Source organism: Aspergillus novofumigatus (genome assembly GCF_002847465.1).
Source record: "Aspergillus novofumigatus IBT 16806 chromosome Unknown P174scaffold_8, whole genome shotgun sequence".
Taxonomy (NCBI): Eukaryota; Fungi; Ascomycota; class Eurotiomycetes; order Eurotiales; family Aspergillaceae; genus Aspergillus; species Aspergillus novofumigatus.
This window is the reverse complement of record NW_020194281.1, coordinates 829,815-854,289: the sequence shown is the minus strand read 5'-3', so window position 1 is coordinate 854,289 and position 24,475 is coordinate 829,815. Positions and strand designations below refer to the sequence as shown.

Below are 24,475 nucleotides of genomic sequence, written 5' to 3'. Positions count from 1 at the left end.
GCTTACGCATTTCCCAACAACTTAGGGCACTTCTAAAGGCAGTCATTACTTCTGTAACATAAGCACATCAGTGATTCAGTGATTTCCTCAAGCACGGTGCTGTGGAGGCTCGCCAGCTCCTCCTATACCCAGACACGAACATTTTTGCGGGACAGCCGATGCAAATCGTTCCAGATTGGTTTAATTGTTTGAAGTACTACGATGTTATCTGCGCATCCAGCCTTCGCAAGCGCGAGAAGGACACCGTGCTAATCAAGCAGCTCGACCTCGACGGCTCCAGCTTCTCCAGCATTGATCCAGTCGGCAGCGGCGCACACCCGTCGGGGAATCTTTTCGAAGCGGCCATCGAGAAAAATGAAGGGTCTAATCCACGAAAGCCTCGACAGACTCGTCTACCACTTCAAGGAAGCCCATGCCTCGCATCAGGTGGTCAGTCTGGACGCGGGATTCGCAGCCTTGACCTCCGATGTTATCCACAGGTATGTGTACGGGTTCAACCCGGCTAATATCGACAAGAAGGGGTTCAACGCCAAGGTCAGAGACAGCATCAACAGGCTCTTCCAGCTGGCGCACATCCGCTACTTCTTCCCCCTCCTGCAGACTATCGTGAACATGATGCCGCTGGCGGTCTTGCGCAAGGTCAATCCCCCCGCGTTTGTTCTCGCCGGTCAGATGAATCAATTGTACCATCGGGTCGCGGCCGCGCTGGAGAAACCGCATTCGAATCCAAGGACAGCGGCAGCGGGACTGTATTTGATGCGCTCGTGTCGCCGACGCTACCGGCGCACATGCACAGGCCGGAGCGGCTGATGAACGAGGGATTTGCCCTGGTGATTGGTGGCGCAGAACGATGGCTCGTGCGTTTGGTATCTGCGCGTGGTATTCGCATAACAGGAAAGATATTCTGGCTAAGCTCAGGGAAGGATTGAAGCAGGTGATGCCTCGGCAGATTCAAGAGCGACATGGAAGGAACTTGAAGGGTTACCTTATTTGGTGAGAATCGTGGGCCAGGGAGTTTTACATCACTAACCCTAGCAGTCCGGCGTGATTGCTGAATCCCCTACATCTAGGTATTGGACTGGCGAGTCGCTCCATAAGAGTCGCGCGTACGGAGGCGTTGGTATACAAGGACTATACTATCCCGCCGGGGGTCAGTATAATACAATAACCCCACAGAGAGGCAGAAGCAAGCTTTCCGTAACAAGTACAAACCCCCGTCAGCGAATTTAAGCTATTTTGTCCTCGCGGACCCCGAAATCTTCACCGACTCGCACGAATTCGACCCAGAACGATGGATACGTGCCGCTGCAAAACGACAACGGCTCGATCGGTACATGGTGAACTTCTGCACGGGAAGCTGGACCTGCACTGGCATGAAGCACGAGTAATATCTTCCAACCAGCTGTCCACTACTAATCCATGTAGTCCGGCGTATGCGGAGATGTTCCTGATCATCGCGACGTTGGCACACCGGTTTGATTTGGAGCTGTATGAAACGCCCAAGGAGAACATTGAATTTGCTCGGGATTTTGGCACGCCGTACCCTGCGAAGGGGAGCTTGAGCGTTCGGATAACGATTACGGTGTCATCAAGTAGGGTGCATAGTCTGTGATAAGTGTGAATCTGAGGTTGATTTGCTTCCATATTTAGATGAAGCACGGTCAGTATACAAGCAAGGGAAATGTAGATAACACTGGGGCGACGTATCTGATGAAAAAATTGTGCACATATACAAGGGCCAGGTAAGCCAGAAGATCCAGGTAGGTAGTAGGAGGGACAATCTGACCAATTAGCACAGTTGGAGCGTAGAGAATGACATACTGAAGGTGTGTCTTACATGTTATGTTTACCTTATTTTAAAGCGTACTTACTTCATGCGCATCAAGACCTCGTGGTCATTCTCAACTCGTATATGATTACTGTCCTGTATGCTCCACCTAGTCATAAAAGCTTTAGCTCAAATCCTGCTAACCTATAGATATTCAGCTGATATACCTATAATCTCACATAAATCTGTTCTGCATGCAAATATATTCATGATGAGGATTTCAGTATATTTGCGAGGGGATGATATACTAAGGACCCAAACGTAGATGCGCTGGCTCGGTCATATGTTGGTACTCAGTAAGGACAAAAGGAGAAAAGAAGGATTCAACATGGCAATGAGCAGAACAGAAGACCTCCCTTAAAATGACAGAAAACTGGCAGACGTTAAGGTGTAATACTTGCATCAGATACTACAAGTATCTACACTAATATTGTACTGCTTAATTCTATGTAGCCTTATATTTATCCATCATAACATTATCTTCCTTACCTACTGTTTTAGTAATAAATAGGACGCAGGAATACATAGGTCAGTGGCTAGCCCTGTAATAGGATATCAGAGTATTATACCACTAGGCCAAAAGGGTGTCCGGCCTGTATCCCAGTCAGAATAGGGTCTCATATCTGCAATCATAGCGGTGTCCTATTTTCTAGTTAACATAGGGGGCACTTATAATAGCAGTTAGGACACGTCTTCCGCCCTGTGGGGCCTACGCGCTGCCATCCTGGAAACGCCCCGTTGGGCCGTGTCATGCCTGATACCTCATACCAATCAAGATATTTCGCGCCTTACTTCTCCTATTTCCCTACCTCACTCCCTTCCTACACAGGCCACAAGAACTGAAAGCGAGACTCCAGCTTGGAGAGTTATGGCCATTATTCGCAAAGCGAGCGAATTGACGTACTATGTTGATTTGAGGGACCATACCCTGGACAGTATTGAAAGCCTCTGTCCGCTCGACAATGGACAGCGACATGATGCCCCGAGGAGTACATTGGGAGCTTTGGACAAACTCCCTTTGGAACTTGTTAACATAGTGCTCATACAACTTGGAATCCGGTCACTTACCGACTTTCGACGCGTCAATCGCCAAGCCAGAGGGGTCGTAGATTCGATTCCACAATACCGAAGGATTATCCAGCACGCACCTGCCACCATCCGAGGAATCCTGAGCATCGAAACAGGAGATTGGATCTCATGTCAAAATCTCTACGCAAGGCTATGTACGGCTGAGTGCGACGGTTGCGGTGATTTTGGCGGCTATTTATACCTGATCACATGTCGCCGTGTTTGTTATCTCTGCTTCTCGCAGAAGACTGCTTATCTGCCACTGCTCCGAACGGATGCCATGCGGGAATTTGGACTCCGTCGGGAGCACCTAGCGAATTTGCCTCGAATGAGAAGTATTCCAGGCCGCTACTCACCACGGGGGATCAAATGCAATACGCGACTTACACTCATTGATTATGACTCTGCGCGACAAGCTGGGATTCGCTTGCATGGGTCTGTCAGTGCCATGGAGCATCATGCAGCAGAATTAGCATCTGGAAAACTAGAGAGGTATCAGCTTCGAGCCTCAGGACATGAATCGCGGCAGAGGCAACGTACGCGCTGGCCCAAGTTGGAGGATGACTTTGATTTATTTTCGAATCCCAAACGTTTCATGGGCGTTGTTCGTGCACCGCTCATAGATAGGCGCCTACGAACTATTGAATGGGGTTTCCACTGTATCGCTTGCAAATCCCACTACCTTTATGATAAACCTCTTCATTGGGCCCGGATGTTTTCAAAAGACAGTTTCAAGGATCATATCTCGGAATGTGGGGAGGTAATAAATGGACATCACAACAGACAGTTACATAATGATAATGACGACAATGACCGACATGAATAACGAAATCCTGCACGCCAACCGTTTCGCCTCAGAAGTAGCAATTAATGCTGTCGCTCCTTCGACATTTCTCATTCTGAACCTTTGTTCACCGGCGCATCTCATCCTTCCCGGGTTTCACCATATGGCGTGCACACATGTGGATAGATGGATCTAATGGTTCCCAGCTCACCGGCGAGCATTTGACGTTTGTGCCAAAATTCTCTCATCGCATTGTTTGAATTCCTTCGGTTTCTTACAGCCGCAAGTATACATTTGGTAATATTGCTTACACATTCTAATTGAGTTAATATTTCCACAATTTGCCCTCAACTTTTAAGTTGACTGTACTTACCTTAAACTGGAGATTTCGATCGAGCCAGCTCGGGGGAGAAACGGCTTTTAACTAGAATATCGAAGACGTAGAGGTATATTTGGCCCGAAAGAGTATTTTGACAGTGTAGCAGAGGCGACATGGCTTTTATAGATAGTAGCCCTGCTCCAGAGGAGAAAGCTCCAAAGTTTGCAACTTGATGAGGGTGTTGAAATGTAGCAAATCATATATACACCGGAGAGTTCATCTCTATCTCGCTTCTGTCTAGCAGCCGCAACCAATCTCAACTGCTCTATAAGCGCTGACTTGCCGCCACTGTGCAGACGCGCAGGCTCACTGCTTCGCTGGATCGGATCTCTTGGTTGACGACGATTCCTGAAAATTCCTTTCTTTCCATCGATCACTACTTGGAGCATCGTTCTATAAAGATATCGGCGCCTTCACGCCTACGGTACCTTGAGGAACACTCAATTCCAACTTTGCCGTTGCGCCCTTGATTTATCGCTTCTGCTGAACGCGTCTTCCTTTACTGGCATTACTCTGCCAATACCTATGATGTCGCACAATCCACAGAAGAAAATCGAGTTGCTCCAAGCGGAAGCCGATGAAAACGATCAAAGTTTCTTCCGATTACTGGTAGACGGACGCGCCATCAAATACATCACCATCGAGCCCGGAATCTACAGTGTGGAAGATATGTGCGTCGGCCCATCCCTAGCTTCCCTTCTTCCTGAACTCCCTCCTGGAGATTGGAACGACGGACTGGTAGCTCGAGAGGGGGAAAATGGTCATCCGCGGTTTACACGCACGACTCGGACGGCATTTGCCAGCGTCAGGAATACATGGCATAACACGTTCATCGACTACCTAGAGATCGTCGTGGGTAGGAAATTACGAACCGGCGTCTACGAGGTTAGCTGTCCATTATTCAACAAGGTTGTCGTTGCAAAATTCGCCCGCTTCGATTGGGAGGTGCAGTACATGGAGAACGAAACTACGGCTTACCAGTGGATTGGCGGTTATGATATCGGGCCTCAGTTTCTTGGTCATTTGACTGAAGAGGGCCGGGTGATAGGGTTCTTAATGGACCGTATCCCAGCTGAACGGCATGCTGGCCCTCAGGATCTTGAGGCATGCCAGGAGACATTGTCTCGGCTGCATGATTTGGGAATCCGGCACGGTGATATAAATCGATTCAACTTTCTGATTTGCCAATCGAAGGCTGTTTTGATTGACTTTGACACGGCACAGAAGTGCGAGAATCGGGATTTATTGTTAGAAGAGTTGAAAGATTTATCTCTGCGGCTAGACGACCCGTCTAATAGGGGTGGTGGAGGGATTCTGTAGTGATTGTCCCGCCAGCGGTGGGCGAAAGAAACTTAAGGATATCGACGACAAATACTTTTTGGATCTTATAATTCTGTGCTGCAGCCTTGATCACCTCTTGAACAACCTGGGTGTGGTTTCCTCGCCGAGCTAGCAGAAGTGTAGTCATGGTTTCGTCGGACAACTTGTGCATAGTCAATGATGCATTTTCAGTGACGCGGATCTGGTCCTCTTTTTGGTCAAGGAGGAGGGCCATAATGTCTTTACCACTGCTCTGATTCCTCTCTGTAGCTGTGGCCACATCTTGTGTGATCTGAATCTGGTCTCTGTGTTGTTTAAGCAGCAGTCTTGTGATGTCCCTTCCATTCTTGCTATTTGGTGCTGCAGCTTCAATCGCCCTGTGGTGTATGATCTCTTTCTCTGATATATACCTTACTAGTGTACCCATAGTGGAAATCTTCCCATGTCGTGCGCCTTCCTCTAATGGTGTCACACCATTGATTAAAACTCTGTCTGTGGAATCATCACATCCCTATGAAATCAATCGGTTGATCCCGGATCTTGCCGCCGCATGGAAATAGAGAACCCAGTGTCTAATGGCCATTTCCGGGCAAGTGAGTTATAATGGCCCAACCATAGTGTCTAAACTTTTTGACCTAAGCTGGAAGAATGCTGCCTGTTCAGCTTGCATTATAAACTCACCCTTGGCAAGTCCCGCATGTATTGGCTAAAATTACACTGAATAGCCCAGAAAGATGGGTCTTGACATTATAATCTTCCCATTCGTGTGTGATTGGTGGTGTCTGATTATTGATCACCGTCCATACTCTTAGCTTCAGAACTACCTATATAGCAATATTGTGGCTGGCCTTGCATATTCCTAACTCTAGTGTACTTAAACTCCTTCTAGCCTTTTAGCCTGATATAATTACTAGGGAATGTCAGGTTTAAGCTGTGTAAATTATGCCTATTAGTCTATTACCACTCCAGCGGATGATCGCCAGTCCTTGCCGAATACTACGATCAAGATGCTCGAGGTTCCCGCTCGTAATAATCCAATAGCAATAGCAATGGCAATCTATAATGGTATCATACAAGTCATAACATCATCCAAAGTACAATGATCCTATACAGTTGTTGTTTTCCCCTCTGTCTCCTCGATCGCCGGAACGCTCTCCGTCTCGCGTCCATAGTTCGATCTCGGACCCAGCTCGTCATCATGCTTATGGGACATGAACAGAATGGCAGTACTGTGCTGCGTCAGCAATCTCCTCTTGCACCCTAATTTCAAAGAAAATGACACACCTTGCAACAGTCGCAACCCAACCAGGCCAGGCAAAGACAACAGACGTGATAGCTTTCGGGTTTGTCCGGTATTCTCCATGATGTTTAGCCAGCGTCATGACATTAGCAGTATGGTTGGCACATACGCAGAGCAGGCTTCTTGGCCGGTTCCGCCCAGAATTTCCTAGCGGATGCGGCATCGGTCCCGGCGATACGGGCGCTATGCGTGGCAGTGATGATCTAGTCTTATGAGCAGTCTGCACAGCAATAATCCGAACGTCAAGGTCATACAGTCATGGTCAGAGCCGAAGCGAGCATCATCACGGACACCAGCACCCCGGATATCTTCCACGCCAACCGAACAGATTTACTCTCGTGTCTTTCGGGCCAGAACAGGTCGAAGAAAAACGCGGCGCCGAAGATGGTTGCAACGGAGACTCCGACGAAGATGTTATACGAGGCAGCGCCGATGAAGTCGTTGTTGTGGACTTTGGCTTCGGGGTGCTGTTGCTGGATGGCATCTTGTTGGTCGAGATAATCTAGACACAACCAGCGTTAGATTGGTTATCCCGGTAGCCAACGGGTAGAGTACCTGATAAAGCGGCCGTTCCAACTGATTCAGAAATGACGCAGAATATCATGGCCATCTGGTAGACTATCATCTTCGTGCGACGCAGATGGTACGCGCGGTTGAACATTCTCGCTCCTTTGAATTTGTTCCATTGTATCTCGTGGAGGTCGAGACCCCATATGATGGCCATTGAATTAGTCTATTGTTAGGATAGTATATATCTCAAGCAAATGGATGCTATTGCTGCTCAGAAATGGAGGCGAGGTAATAGATAAAGGTAGGTAGACGGGGAGACAAGGGGAGGGTTGACAGTTTTGTCAGCTCAGATGTCTAACGTTAAGTTAGAGAGAATAACTGACTAATATAAGTCGAGCCATGCCAAATTAATAATGTTACACAGAGCCCGAAACTTGTTTCTATTTGGCAACACCTGGTGGCTCTGACACTGACGATGCTGATGGGATGGCGGTGGTGGTGGTAATACTCTTGTGATGGACGGGGTGACGTCAACGAACAAACAAGCCCCAAAAAAGCCAAAACGTCATCAGTGCAGATCTTCAATGACATGGCCACTATGCTCATGAGTACAATTCTACAAACAGCACCATTGTCTTCTGTCCTGTATACTCTAACAGATAACAGTAGATCCTTATATCGACTAGCTAAATCATGACCCAAGTAAAAAAGTGCTGAATGCATCATTGCACTACTATATTCACGGCGCTAGTGTATGATGATCGAGGCACGTCTTTCATTCGGAGATTTATGGTTGACAGGAAGCTAACCAAGACCAGAACCAAAGATCGGTTCTGTCATATGCTTGTATCAATCATTTAAAGGCTTATCAGACTGGCCAAGAACACTTCCTCTGGCCAAGAACATCTTGGCTCTATGTGGAGACGAACATGATAAAAGGAAAACCAGAGCTAGAGAAATCCAAGTTGATATTATACTTTGTCTGAAATCAACATATCTAATAATATACTGGTGGACTAACGGACACCCTACACTGAATATGTGGCGTTCTGGTGACGGCCGTTGATGCTAGTATTTATTAGCCAACACTTCTTCGTTCAGCTGTGGTATTCATCGGTTGAGAGTACATATCTTCGCTAATGGCCTTCCGACAGAAAGGCTCTTTGACCAGGCCGCATCCTTTCTCTCCCATTATCCATGCGCTTAGTTGTTCTGGATGTCTTTGTCGACGAGCATGATCCTTTTCCGAACGGGTATCACGCATTTCTTGCAAGATTCGACGAAAGGCGTGCTTATATGTCGCTTGCTCCTAAAAGACAGAGCATATAGATGCAGCTTAGGCTCTTTGCCGAGCTAGAAGAGTATATTGCGTCGTGGTGGAAGGAGGAAGAGAAGGTCCAGGATGCGGACGAAGAGCTGGCGGATGCTGAGAACCGAGTTCTTGCGGTAGTACGACAGTTGGAGGAATTTTGCACGAAAGGAAGCAATAAACAGCCTAATTCGCTACTAAACTAGTACGTCAATGCTTGAATAATCGAGCAAGACAGGCTAGTCTAAAAACCACTTGGGAACCTCCGGACCCCAAACAGCCAACGACTCATCGCCCGCAGGCCCATACCCAACCGGCGTCTCCTCATTCACCAAATCCCCATCCGCATAATGCTCAATCATATTCCCGGTGGTATCCCACCAGTAATCAAATAACTGCGACCCGAGGATGTGTCGTCCCACGCCCCAAACAGACTCATACCCCTTCTTTGCCAGCCACTGATGCCCCAGGTTCTGCGTATCAAAGTCATGCACTTCAAACGAGCAATGGTGTACATGCGAGGTGGGATTCGTGCTCATGAAGAAGCTGTGGTGGTCGACATAGTCCGCGCCGCGATCGATGTGCGCGAAGAGAGCAACGTTCTTCTTGTTGCCGTCTTTCTCAACGTAGAGGAAGTCACTCGGTACAAGGTTGAAGGTTGTTGTGTAAAAGGTAACCATTTCCTGGAAGTTTTGGACGCAGAGGCCGAAGTGACCCAGCTGGATCTGTCAGTTACTGTATGAGAATGACCTGACCTGGAGAGATGTACCTTGTGGACGGCTGCAGGGCCGGGAACGAAGCGCTGAAAGTGGCGGACGCGAGGCTTGTCTGACTCGTAGTTGACGACGAGCTTGGGAGGATATTCACCTGGTGCTGCTGGTGACTGACCGTAGACGAGATTGATTGGGAAACCTTCTGGATCTTTAACGGTGACCATGAAGCCGCCTCCGGGTGCGTCTTTTAATTCTTGGATAGCGCTGCCTGTGGGCAGATTGGCAGCCCTGCATACCTTATTAGCAGCCTGAAGTCTTCGTCATACAAAGTGTAAATACCTTTCCAGATCGTGGTACGACTCCACCTCAAACGTCCCTCCGAGAAACTGTTTCTTGGGCCCTCTGCGAGCATAGTAAACATACTGATCCGTCCCGTAACCTCGGTACCATACTTCCTCATCTGTCCTTTTGACGACTTTCATACCAAAATCTATTCCCTTCAGTCAGGCCCTTCCTGATAGCAGGACGATGACTACTAACCTTGGAGGAAGACAGTAATCGCATCAAGATCAGGATGCTGGTAGCGCATATGCGCCAACTTCACCAATCTGATCAGATTCTCTGGCTTAATGCCACACCGTTCCTTCCACTTCGCCAAAGGTTCTCGTTCATCACCGATAGCGACCACGTCCGGGACCGAAGCTCCGTGACATGGCCGGATCTCAGTGTGCGATGTTTCGGACTGTCCAAATGTCAGTACCAAGACTGCCTGGCTGGTCCTAACTCCTAACCTACCATATTTTTCGCTGTGTATGCCAATATCTAAAATTTCAGGCTTGTCAACGAGCGAGAAACGATACCATGTAAACATATTTCTTTCTCGGATGTCGGCCTTCAGCTGAATACCGGGGAGAACATTCCCCGCACCTTGAATAGAGATGCTGGCAAATGAAATGCCGCGCTGCTGGTGCCACCATCGCTGTTCCCACACGCTAGGCGGGGATCATCCCACATTGATCTGCATGGACAATGAAAGCAGCCTACTGAGTAGATAGGGTCACATACTCCGTACGTGACGATAGTCGGTACCGAGCGAGATCCGAGAACCTTGTGGTTGCGTGGGGCTCATAAGTAGTTGTGGGTTCGACTGGCGATCCATCCACATCGGTGTCAACATTCCCGATTTGCTCAATGTGAGTAAAAACAAATGCGCTACGCTCCAATATATGAGGATAATAAAATGCTCGTCGGCAGTTGATCATTCTGATGCCATCCGATGCTACACCGACCGAGGTAGTCTAATCATCAAGGTGGCCCAACAGGCGATCAGAATGAGTGCAGTCGCCGTCATATACGGAAGACCAAGCCATATCCCGTGCAGCCTCATACTGAACTTGAACGTTCCTGCCAGCATCGGCCCCGCGATGATTGCACCAATACTCTGGGTCAGGGCAATTGTCGTCCCCAAAAGGCCTATCTTGGCCTCGTCCACCAATGCCGTAGCAACGCTGCGTAGAGCGGGGACGAAACCCGCTCCCAGCGAGGAGATCGATAGACCCACAGCGAAGGCTGTAGGGCTGGCTGCGAGTGCCATGATGGCGTGTCCGCCCGCGATCGTGAGGACGCTGCCGAGGGAGATGCGCAGATCTCGGCGTATCGAGGGAAGGAATCTGTCCAGGAGTTTGGAAAGGGCGGGGAGGATGAGGAGTAGGGCGGACAGGGTCATTATTCCTTTCAGGGAGATGAGAAAGCTTGCCTGTTTCATGTCAGGAGAGACAATTAGTGGAGAATGGAACTATAGGACTGTACCTCTGCCATGGACCACGAGAAGCGCTTTGAGACGTATTGTAGCGTCATCACAAGCGACTGGATAGCCACATTTGCCGTCAGAAGGGCGATGGAGATACAAACAATGTTGCGTTCAGTGAAGATGAAGCGGCTGTGATGCATGATCTGATGCCTGGCGTGATGCAAGACGGCCTTTAGACGATGACAGACCGTCTGAGGAGCGTCATCATCAGCCTCATCATCTTCAGTGCCGGGCTCGCTCAGTTTGCTCGACTTGGGCAGCGTCTCCGGTACAGTTATGGAAGCACACTGGCCAGAAAGCATGAAAAGTACTCCCAGGCAGTACGGCAGCCAGGGTGTCCAGGACATGAGCCAGGCACTCAGAGGGCTTGCGACAATCTCAGACACCTGCGTTGACGCACCAATGATAAAGAAGATATTCGCCCTGCAACCGTTACCATCTGGCATACCAGCGTCCGATTGATTGACATACCGTTTCTCCACCGGAAACACATCAGTGATCATCGTCAAAATCATAGATGTGGCAATCTGGGAGCCACCACCGCAGATCTGGAATAACGACATGAACCACACCGTCCGCAGGGGAATAAACGCGCTGTACCATGCTGTCCGCCATCAGCAAGGAACAGTCTATGATCAAGTCACTTACCAATAATCCGCACCGTCACCTCTTCCATGATCAGGCCAATCAAACTCAGCATCAGCACCTTCTTCCGTCCCGCTTGATCGGCCATCAGACCAAAGGGAAGAGCCAGAAAGATCCCCGGCAGCGTATCGAGCGTCTCTTTCCAGCCATTGACGAGCGCAAGCTCACCCTGGACATCAGCGGCCTTGCATGTGACGTCGATCTGCTCCTGGGTGGTGAGAAGTGCGATTTCGGGGTGCAGTTTTTGGCAGATGATTGACTCGAATATTTGTATCTGCGGAGCCATGGCCAGATAAGAGCCAAAGTTCACTGTGATGATGGCCAGGCTTAAGATAATGAGGACCCATCGTGCGCGGCTGAAGCGGCCGGACTCCAGTGCCTGGTTGTGGCCTAGCAAGGGGGTTTCCTCGGATTGATCATGTCTGGACTCGTCCAACATTCTGTTGATGATGTGGTTGAGATCATGGAGGAAGAAGGGTCAGAAATGATGACGGTCGTGCCTATTTAGAGGGAAAAAGTCGATGCCTGGACGCCTGGCCGTTATCCCCTGCCCGTACAGATCAGGTACCTTTGACGCCGTAGAGCAGCCACCAACGCTCATTGGTTAAAGCTGTTTCCAGCTGGAGCGTGGGTGGCTCTGATTGGCCAAATTCTTATCAGTCGGGGTAAATTAATCAATTCCGAACTCCGATTCGGAATTCTGGTAAACAGGCATCGAGACAGGGTTGTTGTCAGGGAAAGCAGTCAGCAATGATGTCTTGACTGCATCATATACTACTGCATTCTGTGTGGTTATCTTGCTGATGTAGTAAGTGATGGCTGGAATGCCATTAGCACAGAACAGAGAGCAATCTGATTCTGACATGACTATTCTGCCGCACAAGAGTACCCTTGATTACAATGCGCAAAATGACATGCTTAAGCCTCGACATATGAGACATCAGAAGGCAAAACCCACGCATAAAATCACCGGTTCGAACCCTTTACGCTTGACTAAATCGTCCCCAAGGTTCTCGCAAGCATCCTTGGCATCACACTGCTCAGTGGACTTGGCCCTTGGCATTGCACCTACAGGAATTAATCCAGCATGGTGAGTTCAGTCCAGGAACTGCACATAATTCCCCAGTATTAAGATTGCTGGACACCCAATCATCGCTCGCGCCTCCCACATGGCATGTTGCACAATTGGAAAGCCCCGGTGCAGGCGCAGGACATGGTACTGCAAAAGTAACCAAGTGAGAACCTTGAAGACGCCAAGGTCTCCCACTCTGCTTGGCGATGCCATATTACCGCAGACCAACAGACCATTAATCAAAGACGATCTTGGAAGAGCACTAGGAGAGGGACCGAGCATGGCCCCAGCAGCCACATATAAACCCTGCGGACCCTTCTTTTCCTGCCAGGAACAATTCTCTCATTCCCTCCATCCCTTGGAAATCTGTTATAGCCGTTAAGCACAATGAGGCGCTTCATCTTGGCTCTCCTGGCCTTGGCCTCTACCTCGGCCTTGGCTCAAGATCCCGGCCCATCGCCTACAGCCTCTGTTGGCTGCGAGCCACATGGCGACCACTGGTATGATACGAACGAAAACAATCAACCCGGTAAAGCTGATAGCGTACAGGCACTGTGATGGTCCAGCAACTGGAACCGCTACCACTACCAGCGGCCTAACTCTCGCCCCAAGTCCCACTGAGTCTGTGGGATGCGAACCCCACGGGGACCACTGGCACTGCGACGGGCCCGCCTCCGCCACGGCCACGCCAACGGCTCCTTCTGATGACCACGACCACGACCACGACCACGATCATGATGACGAGGATAGCAACGCGACACCGGCTGTCCCTAGTCCCACGGAGTCGGTTGGATGCGAACCGCACGGCGACCATTGGCACTGCGATGGGCCCCGGGAGACTGGCAGTGCTTCTGCCAGCGGGAGCGACGCGTCCGCTTCCACTTTGGTCTCGACTACTTCATCTGCCACAGCATCTGCCACTGGAGCGCAGCAGACGGGTGGAGCTGGCTCTTTGAGCGTCGAATTGACTGTGGCGGTTGGTTTGGCTGTTGCCGCTGCGGCGTTTCACGTTTGATGGATTAACATGGTGAGATGATATGGCGTGCCATCTTTCATCAGGGTCCATTGATGGTGCCGTCGCGATTTATGTACGTGTCCATGATTCTGGGGAAAAGTCAAGCTTAAAACGAACCTGTTCATTGTCCATGTGTTTCGTATCATGTTGTGAGAATGTGGCTGTATAATAGATAGGAGAGTCTGACAGTGTGTGGTTGAATAAATAATTATTGCTTGAGAAGAGAAGCAAATGAGAGGACGGAGTGAAGATACATTGATTTCGCTGGTAAATGCAGATGTTGACAAATGCCACTTAAAATTGAATCTAACCACAATAATGCTACATTTCAAAGACCGTCTCGGGATTCGCCTGACGCCGTTTGAACTGAGCGGGTGGTGGCTCCACCAGACGCGGACCGACATCGTACGAGCCCATAATAGGCACCAAGATATTAGCGGAGTATTTCGCTCTAAAATAATAAATCAGCGATCGAGGTACAGTAAGGTGAGATCGTGATCGCCTGTCCCTGCATGGCTGCTATCGTAGGATCCACCTTCCTCCCGAGTGGCCTGTTCCTGGTCCAGCCATTCGGATCATGCCATCCCGGGTAACTTGACCTATCCGCGCGGTCTATATAGAGCATCAACAATATCAATTGGCTTCCGACATCCTCTCCCTCTTACTGAGCCAGGACTAAGGTATTCACCATGGACTCGCTCAATTCGACTTATCCACAGCCAGCCATGGCGACCTATACTGATCTTCTCGACCTCGCCGCGCAGCAACAGCCTCATCTCTCCGGCCTCGAGCGACTCTGGTGGGCGCATTATGCCTACTGGGACAATAACATACTCGCAACTGGTAAGCCATTCCACGACGACCCACCAGTCTTGTTCCCAATCCTAACAAATACAGGAATCATCACCTTCCTCGCCCACGAAATCATATACTTCAGCCGCTGTCTCCCCTGGATCATTGCCGACGCCCTCCCCAGCATCTTCCTCAAATACAAGATCCAGGATCAGAAACCCCCTCCATCCGCAGCAGAGCAATGGGCCTGCACAAAGTATATCCTCCTCATCCACTTCGTCGTCGAGCTCCCCCTCATTGTCCTCTTCCACCCAATGATGGAACTCTGCGGCCTGGGCTTCACCATCCCTTTCCCAGACCTCCGCAGCCTCACCGCGCAAATAATCACTTTCTTCCTTCTCGAAGACACATACCACTACTGGCTGCATCGCGCCATGCACTGGGGCCCGCTCTACCGCTCCATCCACCGCATCCACCACCAATACGCCGCGCCGTTTGGGCTAACAGCCGAGTACGCCAGCCCCTGGGAGACCCTCCTGCTGGGCTTGGGCACTATCGGGCCTCCATTGCTCCTGGGACTAATGAAGTGCAACGTGCATTTGGTGACGGTGCTGGCGTGGGTGACGCTGCGGCAGTTTCAGGCTATCGATGCGCACTCGGGGTACGATTTCCCGTGGAGTCTGAGGCGGATTATGCCGTTCTGGGGTGGGGCAGATTGGCACGATGATCACCATCGGTATTTTTGGGGGAATTATTCCAGTTCGTTTAGGCATTGGGATGGTAAGTGTCTTCTGTTGTTGTTTGTGGGATATCTGCTGACGAAGTCTAGTGTTGATGGGTACGGTTGCTGGTCCGGAAGCAAGGGAGAAGAGACGCGTGGAGCGAGAGAAGCGGCAGGCTTGATTGTCCAGATTGGCGAGGAACTATTATTATTATCTTTGATTGTATCGATATTCTTAATGTAATGTAGTAACTTGGTTGGACATCGGAAGTGCTCTGCTTCCAACATGCAGATAATGCCATCACTTAATGATTTCCTATGTTGCCGAGGTGAACACTAGGTTGTCTCTTATTGCTGTTACTGTACAATTCAGTCGTATAACACTCTTCCCTAGGCGATACGACGTCGATGGACGAGGAGATTAGTCGTGGCTAAATGGACACAGCGAAGAAGCATTAACGTGGCTGTTAGCAACATCGCTCAGACAGAGCATGAAAATCCACCACGCAAGCAGTAAGAGGACCCCTTCTTCACCCAGAGCGGTATAATATTCCCAAAGCCTAGAATCACTACCTCAGATCTCAACCTTTCCTCATAATTGTTAATCGTGCGCATCCGCACGTTCGTAGACTAAGAGCTACGCAGTCCATGTGGTCTCATAACAACAAGCCAGTCATTGAACCCTTCTCCTCAGCAATCACTCATTTCTTTCCTCCAGGAGGAGTGTAGCTCGCGCTTCCCTTTCCATCATTGTAGTAGGAGCTGCCATTGGAGTTGGAGTAGTAGTACGATCCATCTCTAGACGTGGCATTAGCACAGCTCTCAGAGACCAAAGAACAACAAACCTGTTGGAATAGTGGTACGAGTTGGAGTTGGCGGCGCCTGAGCCGTAGTCCCGAGCGCAGTAGTGGTTGCCCTGTAGATAGCCAGAGTTGTAGCATGAATGGAGATGAGAAAGGGGAAGACTCACCTGGCTGTTCGTGCCGCAGCTCTTGTAGGTGTAGTCCTGGTTCTGAGGCATGTTGCTGCAGATTGAGTCAGTTGGCGAGAGGTTGGAGAGGATGAAGAGCTGGAGGGAGGAAGGAGTTGAAGTGGGGGAATGGCGAAATGGGGAGTCGCGTCGATAAATAGACGGGAGGAGCGGGGCAGACAAAGCTTCGTCTATGGAAAGGACACGGTGAATGACGGGATCATCCGTCAGGTACCGTACATTGCTCTCTGGCGGGGGAAACGTTGGAGCTGTCAACTTCATTTGTGACAGGTGTTGTTGAATTATATTACTGCTTGCCCGATTCAAAAGGTATAAGAATTGACTCCGCACTGCCACCCTTGGCAGAATATTCGATAGCATTCGGACGTTTGAATACCTTCAAATCTGACTTCGGTCTGAGTCAAAGTGGAAGAGTAGGAAATAGACTGGGATCTAGATACGGTCATCCCTTAGGAAGAAGCTGTTTCTCTTATGAAACCCTGGTTTGACTTCAACGTACCGTGGATTCGATTAGCGAAGACAGCCGACTCCAACTTGGGCATGTCACAGACTCTCAGCGACCACAATGACGCCGACGGCATTCATCATCGCCTTTGTCGTGCTTACACATCTCAATGACGACGCCTGATGCTAATCGAGCCTGCTGAGCAGGCCAGCATCCTCACCTGTTTACTTCGTTTCAATTGTTGCAATGTCTCTTCTCTAACACCCTTCAGTTTATACATCCCTCATCGGTATTCCCCACACTCCGCTCAGTCTCGCAATTATAATATCTCAGTAAAGTCGTTCGCTGTCTTACAACACCTCAAAGTTCACGATGCCATCATATATCTACCAAGCCGAGCTGCCCCACGGGCTACCCACCACTAGCCAGGTTCAGAGATTCCATACTCTGCCAGACGCTCCCGCCAACGAGTTGGAGAGGATGGTGCAGGAGCTCAGCCATGGACTCCCCGCGACGGACACCGAGACCGTCATGGAAGAGGAAACTACCGATCCCGTGCTTATTGATGATGATCCTGGCCAAGCCCAGTATCCGCTCCTCGACCTAAGTGGCCTCGAGGAGGTGATACAATTCATACTTTCCGCATACGACATCACGTTCAAGGAGCTGCGCTACGAACTTGTCGAAACGCACGTCGACGGACAAGCCTGCTTTATCCCAGTCGCTAAGGTCATCGTCAGAGAACCTCGTGTGCACGGTGTCTGGGGTGTTGTCGGTGACTCGATTCGCCGCTGCCTAGACTTGTGGGGGTTGGAGGAGTTCGACGTTGAGATTGAGTAACTGGGGTGCCGATGAGCACGTTGCTAGCGAACGTGCAGGAGGGAGACTCAGAGCCGTGGAATTGACCTCTGGATGACCTGCTCTTGGATTTTTTGCCAGATTGGAGACAACTCTGCCACTTCGCGTATTGCGGCGGCTGACACCGCAAACTATGATACCTTTGCGCTTCATTCAACAACGAGCAGATAGTGGGTGGAAGTTGTGACAGTAGTGATCTGGGTTAGCTTAATCTGTTTGTGATTTGCACCTGGCTAACTGTTCTCTCATGCTGCTTGGAGTTGGACTACCATTGACATTGAATATGGAGTTATTTGCTTTGGCTTATATGTTTTGGTATTAAACAGGACATGGCTATGACGTAAAAACCGCAATGGATATGTCTCTCCTTAGAGAGTACTGCTTCATGAAACCTTCTAGTCTAAGAGCAGATGTCAACCATATAGACCTTACACTGCTCTAGAAGTCGCAGCCCATCCTCCGTATCGCAGACTTTCCACCCTCAAAAGATGTCCAGAGTGCTATTCGCAGTCCTCAGAAGAGCCAAAGTCGACTAATCGAGCGGTAAATGCATTGGATTCAAGCTTTTTGACACGCCACTGTATGCTATCTTCGGTGCTCTCAAAATCACTGCATACCGTTCGAGCATACTAGACGCCGGAGGGGCCTTCTCCGACCTCATGTTGCAGGGACTCTGAATTGCATTACATATCTCCAAGCTGAGGACTCGGTTCCTTATCTATCCAATAAGAAACAAGAGCTCCCGGCCGAAATATGACGCCTTGCGAAGCCAATGGGTCCATTTTCGATCAATCCTTGGGTAGCGCCCGTTCAAAAGTGTGGGTTAACTGTGAAAACCTGGAGAAGCCTTAGAACCATGAGGGTCGTTATTAATAGAGCCTTTGGTTCTAACTTCTACGCATCATCAATATCTGGAAAGAGGGTTGAAGTTGGAAGTATCATTAATCAATTCCTGGTACTGAGGTGGGAACAAGGTCGAGTAATTATCACTTGCTAAGCATGTGACAAATGCTGTAAACCTCTGATTTAACTAATGCAAACCTGCGTCATTGTCATCAACTCGGAACCTTGCTCCATGGCTTTAAAAGTAATAGACAACCCTTGGCCGGCCATGGAGTCGGCCCAACTTGGGCAGAAAGTTGCCGAGCAAGTTCACATAATCCGTGCCGACTGTGGAGATGGGAGTTGTGAACAATGACGAAGGCATAAGCGACCTGCATATCTAGCCCCGTGCCTAAATTTGTGCCACCAATCAGAATCGGGGGAGTGAACCGGAAATACGGCAGAGTAGCCACGAGGGGCCGAGCGACCCACTCATGGAATCATCCCGAACATCCATGATTTCCACCCCCCTGGTCTGAAGAATTAACTTATCCCCGAGTAAGCACCTTAACCAGCAGTAAGCACCTTAACAAGCAGTAAGCTTACGCCATAAGGAAGCTTATCGATGCGAGGACTTGCAAAACGTCATACGAGCCACTATCCAATGCATCCCATCATCTTTGGGAGAGCAAAAAGATAGAGACCGCCCCGATCACTGTGGCGGCTTGCCGGACATAATGGAGATTAAAGTGGGCGCTTACCGCAGTCAAGGCGAGTGAGTGGGTACAGAAATTTCTTGCCCGATTTCTAAGCACCGCAGATCTTCCATCTTCCCTCGGCGCTGTTGGTGTATATAAGATGTCATGAGGACCCGTGGAGAATCAGATGTATCGCTCACCACCTTAAACTAAACTAAATCAAAAACGAAAAGTTACAATGGCTGCTACCGATTACAAGTTCGAGGGCTGGCTTGGCCTTGACAAGAATGCCGTCGAGGGCAACATGGTATGGAAGGAGTTCACTCCCAAGGCGTGGGAGGAGACCGATATCGACATCAAGATCACCCACTCCGGTATCTGCGGCTCTGATCTGCACACCCTGAGAAGCGGATGGGTATGTTGTTTTTTTTCGGGCATGTATATCAAACAGTGAGACTAACCTATCTGTAGGGACCCACCATGTACCCCTGCTGTGTCGGTCATGAGATCGTCGGTGTCGCCGTCCGCGTTGGTTCCAAGGCCGAGGGAGGCATCAAGGTCGGTGACCGTGTCGGTGTTGGTGCTCAGAACGACTCTTGCCTTGGCCGCAAGGGCGACTGCGAGGAATGTGCCTCCGGTATGGAGCAGTACTGTAGCCATGGAATGGTTGGCACATACAATGGCGTCCACTACAATGGCGACAAGTCGTACGGTGGCTACTCTCTGTACCACCGTGCTCCCTCTCACTTCGTCTTCAAGATCCCCGATGCCATCCCCTCTGCGGAGGCCGCCCCATGATGTGCGGTGGTATCACCCTTTACTCTCCTCTGAAGCACTACGGCTGCGGTCCCGGCAAGAAGGTCGGAGTTGTAGGAGTCGGTGGATTGGGACACTTTGGTATCCTGTTCGCCAAGGCCTTGGGCGCTGACAAGGTCGTCGCCATCTCCCGCAAGGCCAACAAGAGGGAGGATGCTCTCAAGCTGGGTGCTGATGAGTACATTGCGACTGATGACGAGCCTGACTGGGCTAAGACCCACAACCGTTCCCTTGATCTGATCGTTTCCACTGTTTCTTCCTCCAAGGTATGCTCCTTACCCCCTTTTATGTCTGGTTAGCGAGACTATATCTGACATCACTAGATGCCCATCGTGCAATACTGCTCTCTTCTCCGCACCGACGGTGCCTTCGTCCAGATGGGTGCTCCCGAGGACGGTGCTCTGCAGATCCCTGCATTCGCTCTGATCGGCCGCAGAGTCAAGATGGGCGGTTCCCTGATCGGCAGCCCTAGTGAGATCCGGGAGATGCTCCAGCTTGCCGCTGAGAAGGGTGTTCACCCCTGGATCCAGGAGAGACCCATGAAGGACGCCAACCAGGCCGTTGTCGACATGGACGCTGGCAAGGCCCGCTACCGCTATGTCCTTGTTAACGACCAGTAAAATAACGACTCTAATGTATATAGCTGCATGATGTATAGACTAATCCATGATCATTCTTGTTCAATTCTTTCAAACGCTCGTACAATGTATGCTTGGCCGCTCAGCACCACTTCGCGGCCGATGCTCCAATCTCCGTCTCCCGTGCCAATCGTCGTCATGGAGGGTAATTTGTCGACATCCGGGCCAAGGACGTACTTCGCCTGCCACCCAGTCGCAGAATCCCACTCCTCCCGTCTAGCGCTAGCCTCCCTTCCATCCTTGACCACAGCCTTCGAATCTCCACTATAGTGCATCTGCTCCTGACGCAACGCAACATAAGTCCCCCAAATCCTCCCAATAAACATCCTCGTCACCGTACTCCCATCCCGACCACTCCTCCCCCGCTCATCCCGCTCGCCTCCAACACCCACGAAACTCCCCTGCCCGGACCCTCGGGACCTTCCCGGAAGGGCAACTCCCGCCACACCTCCTCATACTCCCTAACCGGCTTACCTGGGAGATCCCACCGCGGCATCGACCCAATCTCAAGGTCATCCCCGTTCGGCAGCGGGGTAAAAGTCCCACAATCGACCGCCTCAAACGCGTTATGCGAGTCAATGGCGTGTGTGAAAAGCACGCGCACTGTACCTGAGTCAGCTAGTAGTTTTGTTACGGATTGTGCGAGGTAACATACGAGGCTCTTGGCTTTCTACGATGCGTTGGCCGGCGATCGCCCAGTCGATTTCACCGGTGGATTTGTCGACACGGAGGTCGACGTACCAGCCCAGTAGAGAGAGGACGATGGTGTCGGTGTTTTCGAAGGCGGGGTCGGGGAGCCAGCGGAGGGAGATTCGGGTTGAGAGGCTGCTGCTGCTATTGCTTTGGCTGGTCATTTTCGAGTGGACGGACGGTCTGAGAGGTTATTGGTTAATTGAGAATGGAGTGGTCCAGTTGTTTATTTTTTGAATTAGCTGTTTGTTGTGAGCACATCGCGTTGATATGGACTACCCCGCAGACAGGATCGTATAACTTGTAATGTTGAGTTGGGCTATAAGGCTAAAATGAGACAATTTGGGCTACAAAGGTCTATTGGCTCAATGGTAGAGCACCTGTCTCCTACGCTGGAAAACAGGAGGTTGTGGGTTCGAGTCCCATGTAGATCGACCTTTATTTTTCATTTTTTCTTCGCCATCTTTTTACATTTCTCTGTGTTGGTACGGTTCGTCGTCTTGATTATTATTCGATTTATATGCGTCTTGATTTTTCTCGATTCTATCCTGTCCAGGGTCGGTCCTGCCGTGGTCAGAATATATATTTCTGTAGCGGTTGACATTCCAGCATTGGATTATTTCTACTATAATCCAACAGAGTATTCGACAAGAGAAATGAGGGATCTTCTAGGATCAAAGATAGAGACAAGAATATAATCTCATCTTCTTTTGTTGCAAAAGTCTGTTTGAACTCGCGGGAATAACAGTCGATTATACTTAGGAGGAAGGGATCGGTGTCTCCAAGACGTTTCAGCGGTGTTTCTGCTGTGTTGGCCTCTTTCTATATCTGTGCCAGATTGATCCAGTATGTGACATATATCTGCTCCATAGACATTGCCTGATTGCGTTGTCTGCCCGCGGTCGAAGTATGTGATACCAGACGTGATCAGATCATCACTGTTACTTAGTATCTGGCATTACTAATAGTTACTGCCCTATACTGGGGAATATATTATGGATTACGAAGATGATGAAGCGGAGACCGGAATATTAATCAGAGCAGGCAAGGGAATAGTTATTGTTTTAGCCATCCTGCTTCTTACAACGACAGTCATACTCGCACCTCGGCCAGAGTCTACAAACGCAACGTACCCTGGTCATTCATCCCAATCATCCATCATGCCACTCAAGAATAAAGCCCATAACAGGAGCAGAATCCATGCCAACCAGCACGCTGTACTGCCTCACTGAGGCAAAATGGTTGACTCGTGCCTCGATCTCAGCGCCATCTCCACAGTATAAACCGCTAACGACGGAAGACCCGGTTAAACAAGAATTGATCCGCCTTTCCGGACGAGAGGCCCAACTCAGCAGCACAGGCAACGATAGTCCACACCCCAAGAGCAAAGTTCTCCTTGTGAAGCGGGCCTCCGCTCTCCGGCTTCTTCGCATCGAATCTCAGCAGCTGATGCACGAACGACAGAGCCCAGACACACATCCACGAGGCCCACAGCCAGCCGGAATTCTGGGCCCGCAGCTGCAGATAGAGGGAGCCGAGCACGAGACCCGCCAGGATGACCAGAAACATGTGGATGCGGGACCCCGCGGCGACGTACACCGAGTTCACGTTCATCTTGGAGTCGTCGACGACGTCTTGGTAACTGTATGCTGTGTTGAGATACAGGGTCCAGGCGAAGACGGTGATTGAAAGCGGCAGGGACTCGGAGATGCTTTGCGTGAATGGGATATGGCGGCCCTTGATTGCCATCCATCCGATGACGCCGGGCCAGGCCAGTGTAAAGCCGAGGAAGTACTGGGGATAGATGTATAGTCGTCGGCAGAGTTGACGCTTTCCGAAGGGATAGAGGATCGTGCTGATAGTAACTGGGATCATAGCAGCCGCGCTGGTTTTGGGTTAGCTATCAATGTTCTTGAGACTTGTGAGAGGTTCTCATACATGTCGTGACCTTCCAGCAGAATATCCATCAGCCACCACGAGACAGCGAACTGGACCAACATCCAGATGAAGCCCTCGGTTGCAGTAACCCTCCCCGCTGCCAGGGGCCGATTCTTGGTGCGCGCTACGTTTTTGTCGATGTTGCGGTCGATCCAGTCATTCCAGACCATGCCTGCACCGCAGAAGATGTAGCCGCAGAGCAAGCACAGAAGGGTTTGTTTTATGATGTGGTTGGCTGAGATCGAGGTCGGATGAGCGGTAATTTCATTAGCACCGGCAAGCAACGATGCCCAAACTGAGATGTCCGAGGTCAACTGCATGAATATTGTATACGAGGAAGGGACACACCTCCTGAGAATACAGCAAGCCATGGGTTGTACTTGTGAAATCTGGATAGGATGAGCAGGTCTTTCACCAGCTGCAGGACAGATCGCTGGCGGGGAGATGCATCAGTTTCCACGACTTTATACATTTTGCACATGTCTCTATCCAACAGCGAGTGGAGAAGAGCGAAGCAGAAGTCAACGAGCGGCTGGTATATCAATGGGAATGATGTTCAAGGGGGTAATATACATCGCAAATATTAGCTCAATATACCCAGCCTTACCTTGCTAATTGAGTAGCTGACAAACAGGGAAAAGCCAGTTTGAAAGCACCGACAGCTACATACTAGGACTGACTGATTGAGATGCACTGTATCAAAGTTCAGCCCACGTCACTGCTTCACTTGCTGCCTGACTCGACAGTCCAACTCATGTTATCGCCCAAGGAGCAGCTGACAAGCCTAGGGACTGCTCCACTGAGCATATCAGCCATCCTACGACTGCATTATCGGGTGTTGCTCGGAACGCCAACAGGAGTTCTTTAGCTGTCCAATAAGCCGAGAACCGTGAAGAAGTACCTCGATAGAGTCGAGGGTCGACTGCAAGAGCTTATCACACCAAGCAACTAATATACCTCATTCACAATCAGGACATGACACATGGACTAGGTCTCGAAAGCATCTGTTGAAAGTAACCTGATTGGCGCGGTGTTGACGGGCTTGCCTTGCATGAATTTGGTCCGGAGCCGGGGTACCCCAGCCCCTTCCTGGCTGACAATCAGCTTATTGCACAAGGGAAGTTGGCAGCTATTGGCTCCGTGACCTATGATATCTTAGTGATTAGTGACATAATAGTCTGAATTATTGCACTATGGCCTTACTCTTGCGGCTGATTGTGCATCTGGAGCAGCGTAGTGACAGTTTGCTGACCGAATTCCAATGGATTACATTGACTCAGCAATGCCCCCTTGGCAGATACTCGATCATTCGG

At 50.1% G+C, this 24,475-nt stretch overlaps 14 protein-coding genes and 1 non-coding gene across 15 annotated transcripts; 9 read left to right on the top strand and 6 right to left on the bottom strand.

Annotated features, from left to right (window-relative positions):
- Nucleotides 1-158: 158 nt before the first annotated feature.
- Nucleotides 159-1,612, top strand: P174DRAFT_424406 (cytochrome P450; the record flags this gene model as incomplete). The annotated part of the gene is made up of 7 exons (XM_024825199.1): nucleotides 159-319; nucleotides 378-749; nucleotides 797-857; nucleotides 919-993; nucleotides 1,039-1,120; nucleotides 1,177-1,384; nucleotides 1,426-1,612. 7 exons carry the CDS (start codon nucleotides 159-161, stop codon nucleotides 1,610-1,612), a joined length of 1,146 nt encoding a protein of 381 aa, XP_024678815.1.
- Nucleotides 1,613-2,696: 1,084 nt separating this feature from the next.
- On the top strand, nucleotides 2,697-3,293 carry P174DRAFT_412956 (uncharacterized protein; the record flags this gene model as incomplete). Its single annotated transcript, XM_024824329.1, has 1 exon — nucleotides 2,697-3,293. A coding segment is annotated over one exon (597 nt), but the record flags the coding sequence as incomplete, so codon positions are not given.
- Nucleotides 3,294-3,620: 327 nt separating this feature from the next.
- Nucleotides 3,621-4,220, top strand: P174DRAFT_445155 (uncharacterized protein). Its single transcript, XM_024828269.1, has 2 exons — nucleotides 3,621-3,996; nucleotides 4,054-4,220. The coding sequence occupies exon 1, from the start codon at nucleotides 3,706-3,708 to the stop codon at nucleotides 3,874-3,876; it is 171 nt and encodes a 56-aa protein (XP_024678813.1). The 5' UTR covers nucleotides 3,621-3,705; the 3' UTR covers nucleotides 3,877-3,996; nucleotides 4,054-4,220.
- A 388-nt stretch (nucleotides 4,221-4,608) lies between these two features.
- P174DRAFT_359866 (uncharacterized protein) lies at nucleotides 4,609-5,379 on the top strand (the record flags this gene model as incomplete). The annotated part of the gene is made up of 1 exon (XM_024821745.1): nucleotides 4,609-5,379. A coding segment is annotated over one exon (771 nt), but the record flags the coding sequence as incomplete, so codon positions are not given.
- Nucleotides 5,380-6,326: 947 nt separating this feature from the next.
- P174DRAFT_445151 (uncharacterized protein) lies at nucleotides 6,327-7,644 on the bottom strand. Its single transcript, XM_024828267.1, has 4 exons — nucleotides 7,235-7,644; nucleotides 6,934-7,181; nucleotides 6,664-6,882; nucleotides 6,327-6,608 (listed from the first exon to the last, which is right to left on the bottom strand). Exons 1-3 carry the CDS (start codon nucleotides 7,401-7,403, stop codon nucleotides 6,766-6,768), a joined length of 534 nt encoding a protein of 177 aa, XP_024678810.1. The 5' UTR covers nucleotides 7,404-7,644; the 3' UTR covers nucleotides 6,327-6,608; nucleotides 6,664-6,765.
- On the bottom strand, nucleotides 6,545-7,045 carry P174DRAFT_445153 (uncharacterized protein). The gene has a single exon (XM_024828268.1). The coding sequence runs from the start codon at nucleotides 6,759-6,761 to the stop codon at nucleotides 6,582-6,584; it is 180 nt and encodes a 59-aa protein (XP_024678811.1). The 5' UTR covers nucleotides 6,762-7,045; the 3' UTR covers nucleotides 6,545-6,581.
- Nucleotides 7,645-8,737: 1,093 nt separating the features above from the next.
- Nucleotides 8,738-12,105, bottom strand: P174DRAFT_463671 (putative MFS transporter; the record flags this gene model as incomplete). Its single annotated transcript, XM_024830303.1, has 9 exons — nucleotides 8,738-9,217; nucleotides 9,268-9,499; nucleotides 9,551-9,701; nucleotides 9,752-9,953; nucleotides 10,284-10,398; nucleotides 10,606-10,967; nucleotides 11,021-11,444; nucleotides 11,493-11,625; nucleotides 11,670-12,105. 9 exons carry the CDS (start codon nucleotides 12,103-12,105, stop codon nucleotides 8,738-8,740), a joined length of 2,535 nt encoding a protein of 844 aa, XP_024678809.1.
- Nucleotides 12,106-13,116: 1,011 nt separating this feature from the next.
- P174DRAFT_412943 (uncharacterized protein) lies at nucleotides 13,117-14,145 on the top strand. Its single transcript, XM_024824328.1, has 2 exons — nucleotides 13,117-13,238; nucleotides 13,288-14,145. Exons 1-2 carry the CDS (start codon nucleotides 13,126-13,128, stop codon nucleotides 13,751-13,753), a joined length of 579 nt encoding a protein of 192 aa, XP_024678808.1. The 5' UTR covers nucleotides 13,117-13,125; the 3' UTR covers nucleotides 13,754-14,145.
- Nucleotides 14,146-14,442: 297 nt separating this feature from the next.
- On the top strand, nucleotides 14,443-15,704 carry P174DRAFT_454296 (sterol desaturase family protein; the record flags this gene model as incomplete). Its single annotated transcript, XM_024829226.1, has 3 exons — nucleotides 14,443-14,596; nucleotides 14,651-15,325; nucleotides 15,375-15,704. The coding sequence occupies 3 exons, from the start codon at nucleotides 14,443-14,445 to the stop codon at nucleotides 15,446-15,448; spliced, it is 903 nt and encodes a 300-aa protein (XP_024678807.1). The 3' UTR covers nucleotides 15,449-15,704.
- Nucleotides 15,698-16,339, bottom strand: P174DRAFT_445148 (uncharacterized protein). Its single transcript, XM_024828266.1, has 3 exons — nucleotides 16,237-16,339; nucleotides 16,112-16,182; nucleotides 15,698-16,064 (listed from the first exon to the last, which is right to left on the bottom strand). The coding sequence occupies exons 1-3, from the start codon at nucleotides 16,285-16,287 to the stop codon at nucleotides 15,968-15,970; spliced, it is 219 nt and encodes a 72-aa protein (XP_024678806.1). The 5' UTR covers nucleotides 16,288-16,339; the 3' UTR covers nucleotides 15,698-15,967.
- Nucleotides 16,340-17,074: 735 nt separating this feature from the next.
- On the top strand, nucleotides 17,075-17,607 carry P174DRAFT_515352 (uncharacterized protein; the record flags this gene model as incomplete). Its single annotated transcript, XM_024832169.1, has 2 exons — nucleotides 17,075-17,538; nucleotides 17,559-17,607. The coding sequence occupies 2 exons, from the start codon at nucleotides 17,075-17,077 to the stop codon at nucleotides 17,605-17,607; spliced, it is 513 nt and encodes a 170-aa protein (XP_024678805.1).
- A 1,621-nt stretch (nucleotides 17,608-19,228) lies between these two features.
- P174DRAFT_445146 (NAD(P)-dependent alcohol dehydrogenase) lies at nucleotides 19,229-20,524 on the top strand. The gene is made up of 4 exons (XM_024828265.1): nucleotides 19,229-19,495; nucleotides 19,552-19,813; nucleotides 19,867-20,162; nucleotides 20,220-20,524. Exons 1-4 carry the CDS (start codon nucleotides 19,319-19,321, stop codon nucleotides 20,514-20,516), a joined length of 1,032 nt encoding a protein of 343 aa, XP_024678804.1. The 5' UTR covers nucleotides 19,229-19,318; the 3' UTR covers nucleotides 20,517-20,524.
- Nucleotides 20,525-20,564: 40 nt separating this feature from the next.
- Nucleotides 20,565-21,468, bottom strand: P174DRAFT_445145 (uncharacterized protein; the record flags this gene model as incomplete). Its single annotated transcript, XM_024828264.1, has 3 exons — nucleotides 21,190-21,468; nucleotides 20,923-21,137; nucleotides 20,565-20,899 (listed from the first exon to the last, which is right to left on the bottom strand). The coding sequence occupies exons 1-3, from the start codon at nucleotides 21,386-21,388 to the stop codon at nucleotides 20,567-20,569; spliced, it is 747 nt and encodes a 248-aa protein (XP_024678803.1). The 5' UTR covers nucleotides 21,389-21,468.
- A 110-nt stretch (nucleotides 21,469-21,578) lies between these two features.
- Nucleotides 21,579-21,658, top strand: P174DRAFT_t163. Its single transcript has one exon. It is a non-coding gene; the product is annotated as a tRNA-Arg (tRNA).
- Nucleotides 21,659-22,511: 853 nt separating this feature from the next.
- Nucleotides 22,512-23,634, bottom strand: P174DRAFT_377497 (prenyltransferase spyF; the record flags this gene model as incomplete). The annotated part of the gene is made up of 3 exons (XM_024822753.1): nucleotides 22,512-23,109; nucleotides 23,163-23,457; nucleotides 23,511-23,634. The coding sequence occupies 3 exons, from the start codon at nucleotides 23,632-23,634 to the stop codon at nucleotides 22,512-22,514; spliced, it is 1,017 nt and encodes a 338-aa protein (XP_024678802.1).
- Nucleotides 23,635-24,475: the final 841 nt, after the last annotated feature.

Bases quoted from the DNA above. Each gene is read 5' to 3' on its own strand.
- P174DRAFT_445155 (XM_024828269.1), top strand. From the start codon at position 3,706: ATGACCGACATGAATAACGAAATCCTGCACGCCAACCGTTTCGCCTCA.
- P174DRAFT_445153 (XM_024828268.1), bottom strand. From the start codon at position 6,761: ATGACGCTGGCTAAACATCATGGAGAATACCGGACAAACCCGAAAGCT.
- P174DRAFT_445151 (XM_024828267.1), bottom strand. From the start codon at position 7,403: ATGGCCATCATATGGGGTCTCGACCTCCACGAGATACAATGGAACAAA. The intron at 7,182-7,234 runs GTACTCTACCCG...GGTTGTGTCTAG, and splicing joins TGGAACGGCCGCTTTATCAG to ATTATCTCGACCAACAAGAT. The intron at 6,883-6,933 runs GTATGACCTTGA...TCATAAGACTAG, and splicing joins CTTCGGCTCTGACCATGACT to ATCATCACTGCCACGCATAG.
- P174DRAFT_412943 (XM_024824328.1), top strand. From the start codon at position 13,126: ATGAGGCGCTTCATCTTGGCTCTCCTGGCCTTGGCCTCTACCTCGGCC. The intron at 13,239-13,287 runs GTATGATACGAA...GATAGCGTACAG, and splicing joins GAGCCACATGGCGACCACTG to GCACTGTGATGGTCCAGCAA.
- P174DRAFT_445148 (XM_024828266.1), bottom strand. From the start codon at position 16,287: ATGCCTCAGAACCAGGACTACACCTACAAGAGCTGCGGCACGAACAGC. The intron at 16,183-16,236 runs GTGAGTCTTCCC...GGCTATCTACAG, and splicing joins GCTGCGGCACGAACAGCCAG to GGCAACCACTACTGCGCTCG. The intron at 16,065-16,111 runs GTTTGTTGTTCT...TGCCACGTCTAG, and splicing joins TCGTACCACTATTCCAACAG to AGATGGATCGTACTACTACT.
- P174DRAFT_445146 (XM_024828265.1), top strand. From the start codon at position 19,319: ATGGCTGCTACCGATTACAAGTTCGAGGGCTGGCTTGGCCTTGACAAG. The intron at 19,814-19,866 runs GTGCTCCCTCTC...CCCTCTGCGGAG, and splicing joins TGGCTACTCTCTGTACCACC to GCCGCCCCATGATGTGCGGT. The intron at 20,163-20,219 runs GTATGCTCCTTA...TGACATCACTAG, and splicing joins CCACTGTTTCTTCCTCCAAG to ATGCCCATCGTGCAATACTG.